The sequence below is a fragment of the Onychomys torridus genome, chromosome 9, assembly GCF_903995425.1.
Source record: "Onychomys torridus chromosome 9, mOncTor1.1, whole genome shotgun sequence".
Classification (NCBI taxonomy): domain Eukaryota; kingdom Metazoa; phylum Chordata; class Mammalia; order Rodentia; family Cricetidae; genus Onychomys; species Onychomys torridus.
In genome coordinates, this window is record NC_050451.1 from 3,074,139 (window position 1) to 3,090,115 (window position 15,977).

Consider the following 15,977-nt stretch of genomic DNA (forward strand, 5'->3'; position numbering starts at 1 on the left):
TGGGGTATGAATTGTTCCACCTGTGTAGAGATGCTTGCCTTACCAACAGATTCTACTGGGGTTGGACATTTTCCTCTGAATTGTCTACTTCCTGGATTAGTACCAGAGCCAAGATTTACTTTAGGGCAGATGGGCTGGCTCGGAGGGTAAAGCATTTTCTGTGCAAACCTGACCTCCAGAATTGGACCATCACAATCAATAGTGGAAACAGAAAGTTGACTCTTACAAATTGTTGCCTGACTTACACACACATGCTGTAGCACAGCCTACCCTTATACTCCCAAGCCTACAAAAGTAATCATAGTGAATAACTTTTTACTATTACTTTGGAAATTCAATAGCTGTTGACACTTCTCTGGACCACAAATGAGCAACTAGAGGCTCTTACACAGCCGCCTAAGGACTTTCTGGGGAACGATCGGAGACGGTGTCTGCGGTCTGCCAGGCCCTCTGCTTTCAGCCTTCCTAATGAGAGAGAGAGACAGTGAGGACTCTGGAAACCTGCTATGCGATTCTGACTTGTGATTAGCAGAACCATGGTCTATTTCTCTCACATGATTAGAGAAAGCCCCCATTATTCCCTTCCTGAACTGGCTCATACCATGAAAAAAAATACAGTTGGAGCAAAAGCATTTGCTTATTTGGACACTTAATAAACTTTACATTGGTGATGTTCATTTGCTTAAAGTATACTTATAATAAGTGTGTCTTAAACCAACATTTATGTGAAATAAACATCACAAGATTGAGGAGGCTGAGAGGAAACATGGGATAAAGGATTACAAAAGAAGCGATCGCCTTTGTAAGGGGGACAACATTTCCTGCAGAAACAACTTAGCCTTAACCTCTGTTATCCATGAACAAAAGCACACAGGATCATGGCACACAGAAGAACGCTGTGGCAGGAAAGAAGTGAACAGTGGGGGTCTGCTGGGTTGTTCATTCTTGACGCTTCCACAACAGAAGAGCCAATGTTTATGAATCGATAAGCAGCCAAGAAAAATATAAGAGTATCACTAAGAGAGTCAGTCCAGAGATTTAAATGAAAGGTAGATCTGGAAAGGACAAGCAATACCTTCACCTTCCCTTCAGACTGCAAAATCAAATGGCACATCAAACAAAACCAGGCCAGAGGCCACTGCTTGAAAAGATGCACTTTGGGTTCTTAAGCTTATTCATATTCGCACTTCCATCGAGATTTAGGACAGAAGCTAGTGCAGGCACCATAGAACTACAGAAATTATAAGTTTTTGATAGACAATGTTTACATCTCAAGAGCCTGCAACAAGAAGACATTTCGTCTTTCTTTTAGATGGAGGACAGTCTTTGTTGTTCTTCTGGAACAAAGAAGCTGGTGTTCTCCCATCAGTTATAAGGCCATATAGAATGTAGAAGATTCATCATGGGAGGGCTGCCCTATTATGCAGGGCTTATCATTCTTGTCTCATCTCTTAACAACTCTCCTATCACAAATTTAATTGATTCAATACAATTTGGGTTTTGAGGGGACACATACTACATGAAGAAATTATACTACATTACAATAAGGAAATACATAAAAATCAAACAGTAATGCAATCACAATGTCTAGTAAGCAAAAAAAAATACTAAATGTGTAAAGAGGGGGAAATGTGAATAAAAGAAAAAAAGCATTCAGAATAAATAACACAGACAGTGGAATTAGCACAGAAGGGATTTAAAGTGTCTATAGTAGATATATTCCAAGATTTAAAAGAAAATAGACGGGAGATTTCAGTAAACAAGTGGAAATAAAACCAAAAAAGGATTTTACAAAATTCTTAGAATGAAAAACAATTGGAACCAAATACTCCTCTGACAAGTTTAATGGCAGAATAGAGAGGACAGAGAGTTAACAAATGTGGTTAAACTACGGTGGGAAACAGCCTCAAAAAGCCATGAGGATAATATCAAACATTTCTTCTAACTTCTAGAAGGAACCAAAAAGAGAACGGATCAGGTAAAATTCTAAAGAAGCCTGCTTTAAAATTAGTCATAATATTGAGAATCAGAGCAAACACCTAAAGATTACAGGTGAAGAAAATACCAGACTAAGAGCATCCTTGACCTATGAAACGGTGTCGTATATAGTGGGTAGCCCCTGAAAATCAAAAGCAGCAGTCAAAAAATGACGAAATGCATACAAAGGAACAAGATACAGATGTTAGCAGCAGCAGCATCACTCACAAGAGAGCAGAATACTATTTTAAAGAGCTCCAGCAGAGCGGGTCTGTCAATTTGGCTCACACCCACTCAGATCACCCTCAAAATGAAGGTAAGAGAAGATATTGTTAGAAAAGCAAAGATTCAGATGTCTCTGGCAGACCCACATTGAAAAAAACAAGAAAAGAAAGAGGTTCTCAAGTTAAGAGAAGTGCAAACTAAGGTGTAGAGGAAGAAAGGAGACACGGCAGGGACAGCAAGCAAGGGTGCTAAAAATGGATTGCAAGAAACACGTCAATGAAATGATCCCTAACGATGTTCTGCTGTCTCATAGTCTGGTGCCTAGCCCAACTGTCAGCAGAGAGACTTCACCCAGCAACTGATGCAAACAGAGGCCAAGACGAGACTCACAGCCAAACATCAGGTGGATCTCAGGGAATACTGAGGAAGAGGGAGAAGAAGGATTTTAGTACCCAGGGGGGTCAAGGGCACCACAAGAAAACCCACAAAATCAATTAACCTGGGCTCATAGGGGCTCACAGAGACAGAACCGACGGCCAAGGAGCCTGTATAGGAGTGACCAAGGCATGTGTGTTATAACTGTCTAACCTGGTCTTCCTGTGGGACTCCCAGCAGGGAGAGTGGGCATGTCTCTGACTCTGTTGCCTGCTTTGGGGACCTGTTCCTCCTACTGGATTGCTCATCCAGCCTTCAGAGCAGAGGAGAGCCTAGTGTTCCTATAACTTGATATGCAATGGATGACTGAAATCCATAGGAGGCCTGCCTGTATCTGAAGAAAAACAGAGGAGGAGAGGATAGGTGGGAAGGAAGTGTGAGGAGGGACTGGGAAGAGAGGAGGGAGGGGAAACTTTGGTTGGGATGTAAAAACAAAAAAAATAAATAAGCAAACAAAAAATGGATTGTTATCTTCACTTCTTTTTCCCATTGGAGGGCATGAGTCATTTTTATTTATTGAGAAATGTTTTATATCTTCACTTCTTATATTAAGTTCTTAAGTGGTCAGTAGTTTAAAAAACAAACAAACAAACAAAACCCCATAGGGCTGGGTGTGGTGAACACCTATAACCCCAGTACTTAGAAGGTGGAAGGCAGAAAGGTCATGAGTTCAAGGTCAACCTATGTTACATGGTATGATCCTGTCTCAACCAATAAATAAAACAAAGTAAAGCAAACACAAAACAAAACCAATATTTTCTTATGGGCTCATAACACATGGAAATAAAATACACTGGTGATTCCACAGTGAACAGTGGTAGATAAAATTATGTTGTTATAGAGGTTTTCATTTCAAGGAAGTAGTGCTTTGCATTCCAAATAGACATACTCTACACTTAAGGAGTGTACTGTAATCCCCAGGGCAACTGAAAGTTTTATTAAGGGAGATTAAAAACCAAAAGATAAATTGAATGGTACCCTAAAACATATTCAATTATTAATCCAAGAAAAAGCAAGGAAGAAAATCAGCAGATGCAAATAAAATCGCATCATATAATTTTGTCAAACACAGGTGTACTAAATTATCTGACTATAATTCAAAGGTTTCCAGACTGAAAAGAGAGCAAGACGCAACTCCATGATGCAGGGGTCCCTATAAAATGTAACACGCCAGTCACAGTACAGAAAAGGATGGGACACTAAAGTGCCAGTACCCTATATATAAAACCTAAAATGCTGATAGAAGTAGAGTATTTCCTAATGGCAGAAGACTCAACTCACAGGAAGATACAATACTTTTTAAATGTAATAAGAGAGCTTCCAGATTCATGAACAGGAAGGAGTCCCCCATCACTGATGGTATCTTGTCATGTGGTGGTGAGGATATGAGTCTGCATATAAAGAACCTGTGCAAAGCTGGACACAGCAATGCTTGTCTGTAACCCCAAAACACCTACCTCAAGATGGAAGAAACCCAGAACCTCACCAGTCAGCTAGCCTACAGTACGCAGCAGAAAAAAACAAAAGACAGACCCTGTCTCCAACACCTGAGGTTGTCCCCTTGCCCATACAACAGCCACACAGAGATTTTTAAAATAGCATTTGTCCAGTTGTAATCAGTTTAAGTAATTTGCTGTCAGTAAATGCTGACATACTGGCTCTTTGTCACTGTTATGCTAGGATCCTTCTAGCTGAGCTAAGACAATGTCTGGACTATAACAGGTGCTCAATGAACCATGGTGAGTGAGGGAGAATAAATGAAAGAATAAACCCAAAGAACAAGCAAACCTCCCCTTACTGAACTCGCATTGTCAGTCAGCTGGCCAGCTCCTGCCCACACTACACTGGCACCTATCAAGGTACTTCGTTATTAGTCAGGACTTCCCTGGAGGATGAGTGCCACCTCTTAGTTTGTCAAATTCCCTTTACATAAACCAGGACTTGGTGCAAACTGAGTTCTGAATATGTCTTAAGCAACAACTGGACACTTGTGTGAATAAGATTCCAAGAATAGAAAGTAATAAGCATGCTAAGGAGAGAAAGAGCGATTGTCATTTCTATAGTTGTCAAAAGACAATATGAGAATATGTGTTATTATGTTACTAGTTATCAGCCTTTTATTTGCAATTTGGGAATCCAGACGTCCTCCATTCTGTGAAGTAGGATGGAAGCTCCCATTGGTCAAGGGCTGGGTTCTGGAAGGTAGGAACCAGGCTGCTTTCCTGTAAAGATTAAAGCAGTGCTCACCTGGAGAGGCCAGAATCCCGGATTTTCGGGGACAAACTGGTATGTTTTAGGATGTATTTGTGTCATTAAAGCTTCACTTTAATTGTGTAGCATTTAGCTTGAGTTACTCCATTTTGGTTTGAGCCTGGGGTAGGGACTTAGTCCAAGAGAGTGTTACCTGTAATTGTTGTTAAAAAGAACTCTGAGGTAGAAAAGATTATTTTCTAGAATGGAGATAAAGTAAACTTGAATTTGTATTTATAGAGATGCAAGTGTTACTGTGTGTAGAAAGATTGCTTCTAATTGTGGTGTTAAACCTAGAATCTCTACATACTACAAACTCACCACCTCAGGAGACTTGTTCCTAGGTCTCCTCACATCACGGGAGGTTGCCTTGTCATGTACCCTAACAACACCTTGTTTTTTTCCTGTCATGTACCATGATTAAAATCTAATAGTTGTTTACGTTGTCATGTCTTGGCCTTTGTCTTTCTCACAAAGTGGTGAGTCCCATAAAAACGAAGACATCGACTGTCAGTCTAGCTTATGGCCATGCCCCACAGCACGATGATACACAGGCAGCCACTGGCAACTTGGTGGATGTCAGCATCTATGAGTGGGATGAACACTTAGATATATCAGCTGGTTATTACAACTACATCCCTTTACAAATGAGCAGAGAACCCACAGGTGAAAACCTTTGAGCACATCCCAGTCCAGCTGGGATGACAATGATAGAACCTACCGGCTCCAAGCCCAAGCTACCGGCTCCAAGCCCATTTGAATAAGCTCAAGTTCCAACCACGGTTGTGTCTTTCACTCACAGATGACCAGCAGCAGCTGGAGGCATGGGCAATCACTGTGACTGCTAAATAACTAATGAGCACAAAGCTCAAAGGCACAGCATTGGCCTTGCTCCAAGTTATAAGGCACAAAATTAAGAGTGTGTGTGTGCACAAGACGGGAGAGAACTGAGAAACGGCTGTAATAGTAAGATGCGCGTACTTAGAAATCCCTTACATAACACTCCTGTGATGAATGAAATGCCAAATGTACAATCCCAGAAAGCTGATATCTAGCCACGACCTAGCCAAGCTGACCTAAAGAGAAAAAAATAAAAAAGCCTAACATTAAGTTTGATAAAGAAAGGATGGATTTATTTTAATGCAGAATGTGAAAATCCCTTCATTCTTTCCTACATTCTAAAGGTGTGCAGAATTTTTCTCGTTCCCTGCACAAAAGCCACCTGGCTGCCTCTATGACAAATGTCCTTTCTTTATGGCCTTGGGTCTTCTTTGTTCCTCTAGCTGCACCTTATCCCACTGCCATGCATACCCCAGCAAGGAGTAGTACACAGCACGTCAAAATGGCGAGGAATGAACTCAGTCAGGGTGCCAAGAGGGTGGCTATTTTCTCCATTCAGGATGTACTGCTACCAACCCCTTCCTTTGCTCCCCTTCATGACCCGTAGTGCTCGCCTCATGACCCACAGTGCTCTCCTTCATGACCCACAGTGCTCTCCTTCATGACCCGTAGTGCTCTCCTCCATGATGACCCGTAGTGCTCCCCTCCATGATGACCCGTAGTGCTCCCCTCCATGATGACCCGTAGTGCTCCCCTCCATGATGACCCGTAGTGCTCCCCTCCATGATGACCCGTAGTGCTCCCCTCCATGATGACCCGTAGTGCTCCCCTCCATGACCTGTAGTGCTCCCCTCATGACCCACAGTGCTCCCCAGGGCAGGAGTCTCAAGGTCCAGCAGGGATGTGCTATCTTAATGGGGATGTGGGAAAGTCCTCCTCATGATTTCCCCAGTGGGTGGTGGTAGCATGGCTAAAGTAACTTCTGGGCTTCTAGGCTGCCCTCCCCTCCCTCTTAGACAAAGTCTCCGTGGGAATAGCAGGAGTGAGCAAGCTGGGGAAGCAGATTCAAGTACTACTCACAGCTATTCTCCCTCAGGGATTCCTATACACCATAGCCTATTGCCCCCATTTTGAAATCAGGCCTCTGTGTTCGCAAGACAGGTACTTGCAGTAGGCTGAGGAGCAGAAGGGCACTTTGAGGACGCTCTACAGCCGCCCAGCTTAGTCTCTTTGCACCCTCACACCTAGAAGCCCTCTGACTGTCACCGGGCATTTTTCCTCTTACCAAACAACAAAGAAAACTGACTATTGGAAACTTTGTAATAGAAAAAGCTTCTGCAGGATTCACAATTCAAAATCACATTTTCCCCTCCATGCACCAGGTCTGTGCAATTGGCACTTATTTGAGACAGCTTTCAGAGAAAATATGTTTGTGGTTCAAAGATAAGCAGGTTTTTAGTACACTGTCAGAAAGCTTTTTTTCCCTTCTCCTTCACTGCCAAGGGAAAAACTTCCAAAAGAATGGAGGTGGGGGACAGAGAGGCAGGAGGGGAGAGACATGGGGGAGAATAAAGGGAGGGAGGGAGGAGACATTCTGCTTGAGTTTATTTGGTATTTAGATCAATTTTTCTGGGAAGGTATCAGTGTATTAGTAGGCTGGGTGGCTGAAGCTGGGGCCTTCTATCCTTCTTCCATGAATAAGGAGGTTTTATCATCACAATGATGAGAATGATCTCAGTGAAATAATTAACATGAAACTTGGTTTGTGGAAATCTTTGTTTCCCCCATAATTACCAATCTCTTAACAAAAGTCATATATTAACGTACAACATAAAATTTTGTAAAGGGAAGATGTCAAGTTCAAAGAGCCTCTGCCAATTTGTTGCTACCCATTGCTATTAATAGAGACTTGGGGGAATAAAGACTAACCCAAGAGAAGGGCAATCTAGAACCCATAGGCAACCATAAATAGGTATAAGACAAAGGGCAAAACTTGTGTCCATAAGAAAGCCAGGCCGATCTGCCTTCGACAGGGAGCTGTGTGTTTTCGATTGTTCTCACACACAACAGTCTGTATTTTTGCTTCACGCCTCAACATAATTTTTAAGTGCTAACAATATAGTGCCACAGTTAGGGTTCTTAGACAAGGGCTCTAAGATGCCAAGGCCACAGGCCAGAGGGAACAGTTAAACCTCCAGAAAGATTGTGAGAAGAATTTAAAGGACAAACAGAACCCTGATCATAAAGATAATTTTGGAGAGGTTAGCTCTTAATGATTCTACCAGAAACCTGTTTGTTTGTTTGTTTGTTTGTAATGAGACACAGACACAAAGTTACTATGTCAAATGAATCCAGGGGTATAAATACCATCTTTTTTCTCTTAGGGGGATAAGGAAACTCAGAACTCTGAAATTTGAGACTCCACAGTTTAGGAAATGTCACAAAACCAGTTTTTGTTGTTGTTGTTTTCTATATGAAAACAGACTTCTCTCTACACTAGAGGCATAGGGTCTTTCCTGGCGTTACTATGCAGTGAGTAGATGCTATAAGAGGTCTTGTTTTCTGTTTTTTGTTCTTTTATAAAAACAATGCTCTGGCAGGGTCACAGAGAGGTCAGCAGTGCCCAGATTAACAATTGATCAGCTCTAATGGAGCATCAGAGCAATAAACTCTAAGCCAGTGCTCAGGTCTGCTCCCTCGTAATAGCCATGGGCTGACACCCGACTGTTAGCAGACTTAATAGCGTCAGAGTTTCAGTGGCTTTGAAGCCTTCATCTGGGCAGACAGATGCTCTGGATGCACCCATGCTATCAAAGGCCTCCCTTTTACAGCTTTCCACCAAAGAGCACCAGGTTTGCTCTGACCCTGAGATTTCAGCCAGGTCCAACCGAGGGCTGGATAGCCAATGGCGTTCCTTAATACCAAGAGGTTATTGCAACATCTTCCCCTATTCAGGCGACAGTTGTACCCTCTGTTAGTTTTTCTGTTCACATACAGAAAGGGTGAAGGATGAGGACATACAAAAGAACCTCTCAGAGAACAAAAGCAAGAGGCTAGTTTTCTTGGTGTCTGGTTTGTGTTTCAAGAAATCTCCTTGCTTCCTCTGTGTTCACAGTATCACACTTGACCAGAAGAGTCAGTGTGCCTCACCAGAATTTTATTTTACAGCTGTAATAGGAACCTAGAACAGTCTGGGAAGGTAACAATAGCTTCAAACACTAGGAAAGAGTACCCCTCCCATAGCATCTCTCCCAATGCTCCAAGTGCTTACCACTGCTAAAGAATATATAATCCCTGCAAGCAATCATGCTGACCCCTCCCCTGCACCAGCCCACCTCTGCTTCAATGAGGACAGATTTCAGAATAAAACTGACTGTAAACATCCATAGACAGGCATGCCAGATTTTCCCAAACAGCTCTGATTTCCAATCTTTCTTACTCTCCTGTGAACCCACCCCTTCCTGCTAGACTTGTGAATCCAAATCTCACTCCAGGAAAAAGTAGAACCATGGCAAAGGGGGTCACACAAAATCCAGACACACCAACAGTAACACAGTGTCACTATCGGATACACAGCCTACATTTGAATCTCTCTAGCTCAGTTCTGAATCACACATTCATTCTATTGCCCTGGGTCCTCAATCTCTACTAACTTGGAAAACAAAACAAAACAAAACCCCAAAACAAAGAACAACTCGAGGTTTTCTTTCTTGAACGTGTCCTTTTTAAAGAGAAGCCTAGAGAGTAATTCTGCAGCATCCTGCACAGTCTACAGTTACCTGGTGTTGTAGCTTTCATTTTGGATAACGTGTGACCTGACTCACTAAAGAGTCAGTCATCACATGCCTGATGATGGACTCTTTCCAGATTGTCACATAGGAGCAGGCTTCTAGAGAATACAGGTGCACTTTCCCCAGCATCACTGAATAATTTGTAAAGGGATCCTTTGCCACTGTTAATACCTCGCTCTCTCTCAAGGCATGTCCACCATTTTAGCATCCATTGAAGATCCTTGCCTCAAGTGATCATTCGTTAAGTTTTGATCTCCATTATTTCCTCTTTATGTATTAGTAACTTTTACCGTGAGAGACTTTTCTCCATTCTTAAAATGTATTTACCTACACGCCTGTTCATTTATTCGAGTATACCAGTGAATTCTTATTTTACTTCATTTTGAAAAACAATATATTATAATTAGTTCTTTATTTTTGAGGGTAAATGCCATAGTGTGTATATAAAGGTGAGAAGATAATCTGAAGGAATTGATTCTCTCCTTCTACCACATGGGGTCTAGAGATTGAACTCAAGTCACTGGGCTTGGTGGCATCACCTTTACCCGCTGAGCCATGGCAGTGGCCCCAGATGCTTATGTTAATGGCTATACACAGATTTGAGTTGATCTGAGGCTCTGTCATTTAAAACTGAAACTCTCTGAAAAGGCACCAGAATTCCAAAAGGAAGGCAGGAGCATTTTGCTGGCCGTGCATTCACCAGGCCCTTGCTGTCTTTACACTCAGGAATGTGCTTCCTGGTGCTTTCTTTAAATCCCTCCAGCCTACTCTATGACATCCAGTCCTCTGAAGTCTGGGCTGGTTGTGGACAGGAGTGGCCAGTCCATGGCCTCTAGATCTTCAGAAAGCCACCATGTAGAGATGGCTATAAGGAAGGCAAGGTGCTTGTTGCTTCACTCACAGTTCCTCTTGCTAGACCCTGCCCTTCCTCAGAAAACTGTGCCAACCTCCCATTCTTTCCCCAATATTGGCAACTATCCCCACCACTTCTCCACACCACCCCCTGGAGTTTGCTACACTTGTCTACATTTCTGCCTGCTTTTTATGTGTTCTGCTGTACCTAACAGATACACCCCGCTCATGCCCTTGATAGTTTCTGCTGGCCCCTCCAGACCTATCTCTGGCCTTCTCCAACAAGCTCCATGACTCAGGAGTCTCAGCACCAACAGTTACAGTCTGTCTGCCCTGTGGTCTACTTTGGCCTGCTCACTGTGAATAACAGTACTGCTCTACCAGAAAGCCTTCCCCTGTAGCCATCTCCTCTGGGGTCTGGAACTCTCTTTTTCCTACAGCTTCCTCAGGCCTGAAGGACACTGAGGGTTTCTCTTAACCTTGACTGTCATTTGCAAATATCCCTTCTGTTAACGTCTCATCGGTTTCCCCAATAGTGTAGCCATGAGAAAGGGACACAAACCAAAGCTGCTTTAGAAATGCCATTTTGGGCACTTTAAGATTTGTTTCTCTTTATCTTTCCCATATAAATAAAAGTACTCCAAAATAAACACTATTTCCTGACTGTGAACACACTCCACCCAAAGAGCAGACCTAAACAGGAAGACTTCTTCTGTTTTGTTGTTTTGTTTGCAGTGAAGAGAAGGCACGGAACTCAAGTGACAGGTCAGATAAGTACCTTCAGGGACTCAAGAGGGCTTTTTTTTTTCTGCTACTTGTTGTCTTTGTTAATGTATTTCTATTATATGAAGACCCTAATCGTTTTCAATCAGTCTGCCATGATTGTGAGTTCTACTACAATAAATTTCTTAAATAGATATTCTAATCCCAAGTATATGAATGACTTAATGTTTAAGCTTAACACTCTTGTCTTTAACAACTAATCAAGGTCAAATACATCACAATGTTGCTTCCTGTCACTTATAATCCAAACTCCAGCCTGGGAAATACAATTCTAGATACCCACCATTTTACCATTTTACCATTGAGAACCCCAAGAATTACTATTAATTTACTGATATAACTCATCCCCCATATCAGAAAATTTCACAGAAATCTGGTCTACATGTGTGAGTGTGTGACATCATCTGCCATTAGTGAACAAGATTGAGGATTGTTACCCTCACCCAACAAGAAAGAGGCATCTCCATGGCAACTGGGGGCCATCCTCTTAAAGCATTTCTCTTCAGTCACTGAAACAGACCAACAACTTAACTCAAAATATAGTCAGTTACCTGCAAGTCAGCATCAAATTCATGCTTCAGGTGTGCCTCTTCTGCAGCCTCCACAAGCCGCTGGAAGACAGAAGGCAATAATCAGAATCAGGACCATGACCTAGACCCCACGCACACTCTGAAAAGACTAGGGTAATTTCCCATCTGAAAAGGATGAGTCACCTCATTGGTACACATAGCGGCTTCTATGAAATTTTAGTTTCTGCCTTCATCATCCAATTCTGTCTCCCAAAATAAATATTTATTGTAGTGTTCACCCATGAACACATGCATGCATTCAGAACCTGGATTTTGATTCTCAACGAAGATCCAAAATTTATCTAGAAATGGTATAACTTAGGTTCAAAGGTCCTTACTCAAGATTTATTGAGTTTCTCTGAACTCAATTCTCATAGATTTAGAGTCTTCTCTACTGGTTTAGGAAATAATTCTTATTTTAATTCCCTTAATCATTGAATTCCAATTCTTTCTGCTTCAATTCTGATACATCATTACCAAGAGATAGTTATGATAAGCCAATGCTATTTTGATAATATGCATCTCATTAAGGCAATTGAAATTAAATTAATACTCACACCCCAGAAAACCACAACATGTACCCTTTTTGGTAAACTAGCCACATTCATCACCACATTTTTTAAGATAGGTGGATAGAACCCAGGGCCTTACACATAGCAGGCAAGCAGAGTATCACTGGCACACATTTATTGCCCTTGTTCTTAAGAAATGAGGTTTCTTCTATTTTTGGTTGTGAGCCTAGAAAGCACATGAATTATGAACCAACAGCTGTGGAGCTCCTAGCTAGATCAGGCCCTCTGGGTAAGTGAGACAATTGAATAGCTTGGTCTGTTTGGAAGGCACCCAGTCTGTGGGACCAGGACCTGTCCTTAGTGCATGAGCTGGCTGTTTGGAACCTTGGGCTTATACAGGGACACATGCTCAGCCTGGAAGGAGGGGACAGGACCTGCCTATACTGAATCCACCAGGTTTAAATGAATCCCCTGGGGTGTCTTGGTCCTGGAGGACATAGGAATGGAGGGGAGGGGCTGGGAGGAAGGTGGAGGTGGGAGTGGGAGGGGGGAGGACAGGAGAACCCAAGGCTGATGTATAAAATTAAAACACATAATAAAAAAAAAGAAAAGAAATGAGGTTTCATTTTGTAGCCTTGACTGGCCTAGAACTCACAATCATCTGGCCTCTACCTTCCAAATTCTGGCATTATATGTACTACCATATCTGTCTCACATTCATTCTTATGAGAACAATTTCATGACATCTCTTTTTACACAAAGAAAACTAGTCAACTATCAAAATCATTTTACCTTAACTCGAGGATGCAAACAGTAAGATATCTTCTATGAAAATACAGGCTATAGAACATTAGAGAAAATTCTCATTTTTTGAAATAATATTTCACTGATATGTCATGGAAAGAAATCTAAAGTCAGTCATTTCTGTTTTTCCCATGGCTCCCTCTGCTGCTCTGGCTCACTTGCTTTGACCTTGCTTTTTACCACTGTGATAAACACCATGACCCAAAGCAACATGGGAAGGAGAGTTGATTTCATCTTATAGCTTACAATCCACCATGAAGGGAAATCAGGACAGGAACTCAGGGCAGGGACCTGAAAGCAGGAACGCAAGCAGAAGCCACGGGACTTGTAGCATGGCTTGCTCAGTTTGCTTTTTTATACCACTCAGGACCACCTGCCCAGAGATAGCTCTGCCCAGAGTGGGCTACACCCTCCCACATCAATCATTTACCAAGAAAATGCCCCATAAACTTGCCTATAGGCAGTCTGATACAGGCAATCCCTCAATTAAGTTTCCCTCTTCCCAAAAGACTTTAACTTGTGTATAACTGACAAAAAAAGAGAAAAAAAAATAAGCACAGACATGATAAAAACCCAAGTTTAATAGGCCAAGTTTGAAAAATTACATTTGTGTTGATCATAAGTTGTTACAAGTCAACAACCAAACAGGTCACGATTAATTGGATGTGGACATGAAGAGGCTGAAGAGTACAGGGTAACTTTGGCAATGGCAGAGATTACCAAAGTCTTGTTTCTCCATGGGCCATGAAGAGAGAGGCCAGTTTTCCACAGAAAAGAATCTAGGAGGGTCATATGTTGTATTTTCCAGGCCACCTTCAGTCAATCACCAGGGATGTCTGCTCTGAGCAGTCAGAAACAGAGCCTGGAGAACATGGTAGAACCAGAGTCAGAACACCTGCTCTTCACTCTGTCCCAGAAGCTAAACTACCTTCACTTGACATGCTGGGGAAGCCCCTGTCTGGCTCTGGGTTTCAGATTCCTCCTCTAAAATACATGAGTAGGTAACCATACAGTAGTAGTTCTCAACACCTAGTGCCCCCCTTAGCAGCATTGGTCTCACCTGGGAACTTGCTAGAATTGAAAAATCCAAGGTCCTACCCAGGACCCACCCAAACAGAAGCTCTGGGCAGGCTAGTGATGTGTTTGGTTTAGTGGATCTCTCCGGGTGTCACTACTATTGCTGGAATCTGGCTGTGTACCACAGGCTGAGTACGGTACTTACTTCACATTCTGCCTCCACAGGGGACCCTGAGTAATAATTACCCATGAGATGTCCAAGACTTACTGTGTGGTGATACTTTATTTGTAAAATGTGATTTTATTTGTATATAAATAAAGTTGCCTTGGGGTCAGAGCAAGCCATAGCAGAAGCTGGGCGGTGGTGGTGCACGCCTTTAATCCCAGCACTTGGGAGGCAGAGCTAGGCAGGATCTCTGTGTGTTCAAGGGTACAGCCAGCATGGCGACACACGCCTTTAATCTCAATACCAACCACAGAAGACCTGGAGGTCTGTACAGACAGGCAGTGATGAGGAGGTCATGTGGTTGGGTTTACAACCAATGAGAAGGCAGAACAGAAAGTCTATAAAAAAGACAGGACACAGGAAGTAGCTCTCTTGCGGAGAGGAAAGACAGAGCAGCAATGAAGGGTAAGGTTTTCAGCTCTCGACTATTGCTCTGACCTCTTGGCTTTTAACTCTGCAATTGGCTCGGTGTTTCTTATTTAACAAGATTACATTTCCTGGGTCTCTTTCATCTTTCTGAGCACATATGTATTTTCACTTTAAGACAGAAAAATCTTTACAGAAGAGAGACATGAGATGGACGTAGTAGGAAACAGACAATAAAGAAAGACTAAGACAATACTGGGCACACTGGCCCAAGGTTCAGTTGGACCACAATCTTCCCAGAATCCTCCCAGTCAGTGTAGCCTGTCAGCCTCTGGGATCACAGTGTGCAATCTGGACATGTGTCTTCATGCACTGTGACAGATGAGTGACAAGGAGGAAGAGAAGAAAGCTATGTCTACAAGAGCTTATCATCTTAATCTTTGTAACGGGTTTAGAACGGCTAAGCATGTATCATGAAATCAGTTCCATGTAGAGATGTATATGTAAATATTATGCAAGACTTAACACTTACATTATCAAAACTACTCATGCATTTGAGCACTTGTTTACTTAAATATCTTTTTTTTATGGTGTTTAGTGGTGTCTAAGGACACTGAGAACCTGGAAGGGGGGAAAATCAGTGAAATATCTAAATGATTAAAAAATAACAAAATAAAGCTTCACAATAACTGTAATGGTAATACAGAAATGAGCAAAGAATTGGAATAGAATAAAACAATAAAGTAGTTTAGGACTGACAAATAAGAAAATAAGATGTTAATGTATAAGTTGAAAGAATAACATTTGATCTACATAAGAATGAATGCATCTATATGTACAAGTGTCTCGTACACATGCATCCTATATAACACATTAATTCCTATGTGACATAACATGGCATGTATATATTTCATGTCTAATATATTCTGTTCATGTATGCATGTGTGTATATGTGTGATACATGTTACACATAGCTTATAGTGTTCATATAGAGTATAACATGAAATATATTTTAGCAGTAAACACTCCAATTGAATGCATAGGAGGTAACACCCTAGAAACCACTGGATCCTGCTACATCACTGCTGAAAAGAGCAGGAACACTCCTGTGCTGATAGGAGAGAGGGTGTGACAATTTAATTCTTCTGGTCAAAACTTTCCAGTTAAACTGCTGCATGCCGCTAAAAACCTTAATCCTTGGAGATAGTTTCCCATCATTGTCTCTGAATAAGTTTAAGAAATACGACACAAGAGAAGAGGGTCAACCAGCAGCTGCCCTTCACTCATCTCATGGCAAGTGATTTAGGACAGGGCCTGGAATGGAAGGATG

General features: G+C 42.0%; 1 protein-coding gene across 2 annotated transcripts in view; it reads right to left on the reverse strand.

Annotated features, from left to right (window-relative positions):
* Cacna2d3 (calcium voltage-gated channel auxiliary subunit alpha2delta 3) overlaps window positions 1-15,977 on the reverse strand; it is an 844,799-nt gene that overhangs the window by 557,588 nt on the left and 271,234 nt on the right. For both annotated transcript variants that reach the window (XM_036199702.1, XM_036199701.1), the window contains exon 4: window positions 11,705-11,764. In XM_036199702.1, coding sequence (XP_036055595.1) covers window positions 11,705-11,764 — 60 coding nt within the window. The remainder of the gene's footprint in view (window positions 1-11,704; window positions 11,765-15,977) is intronic.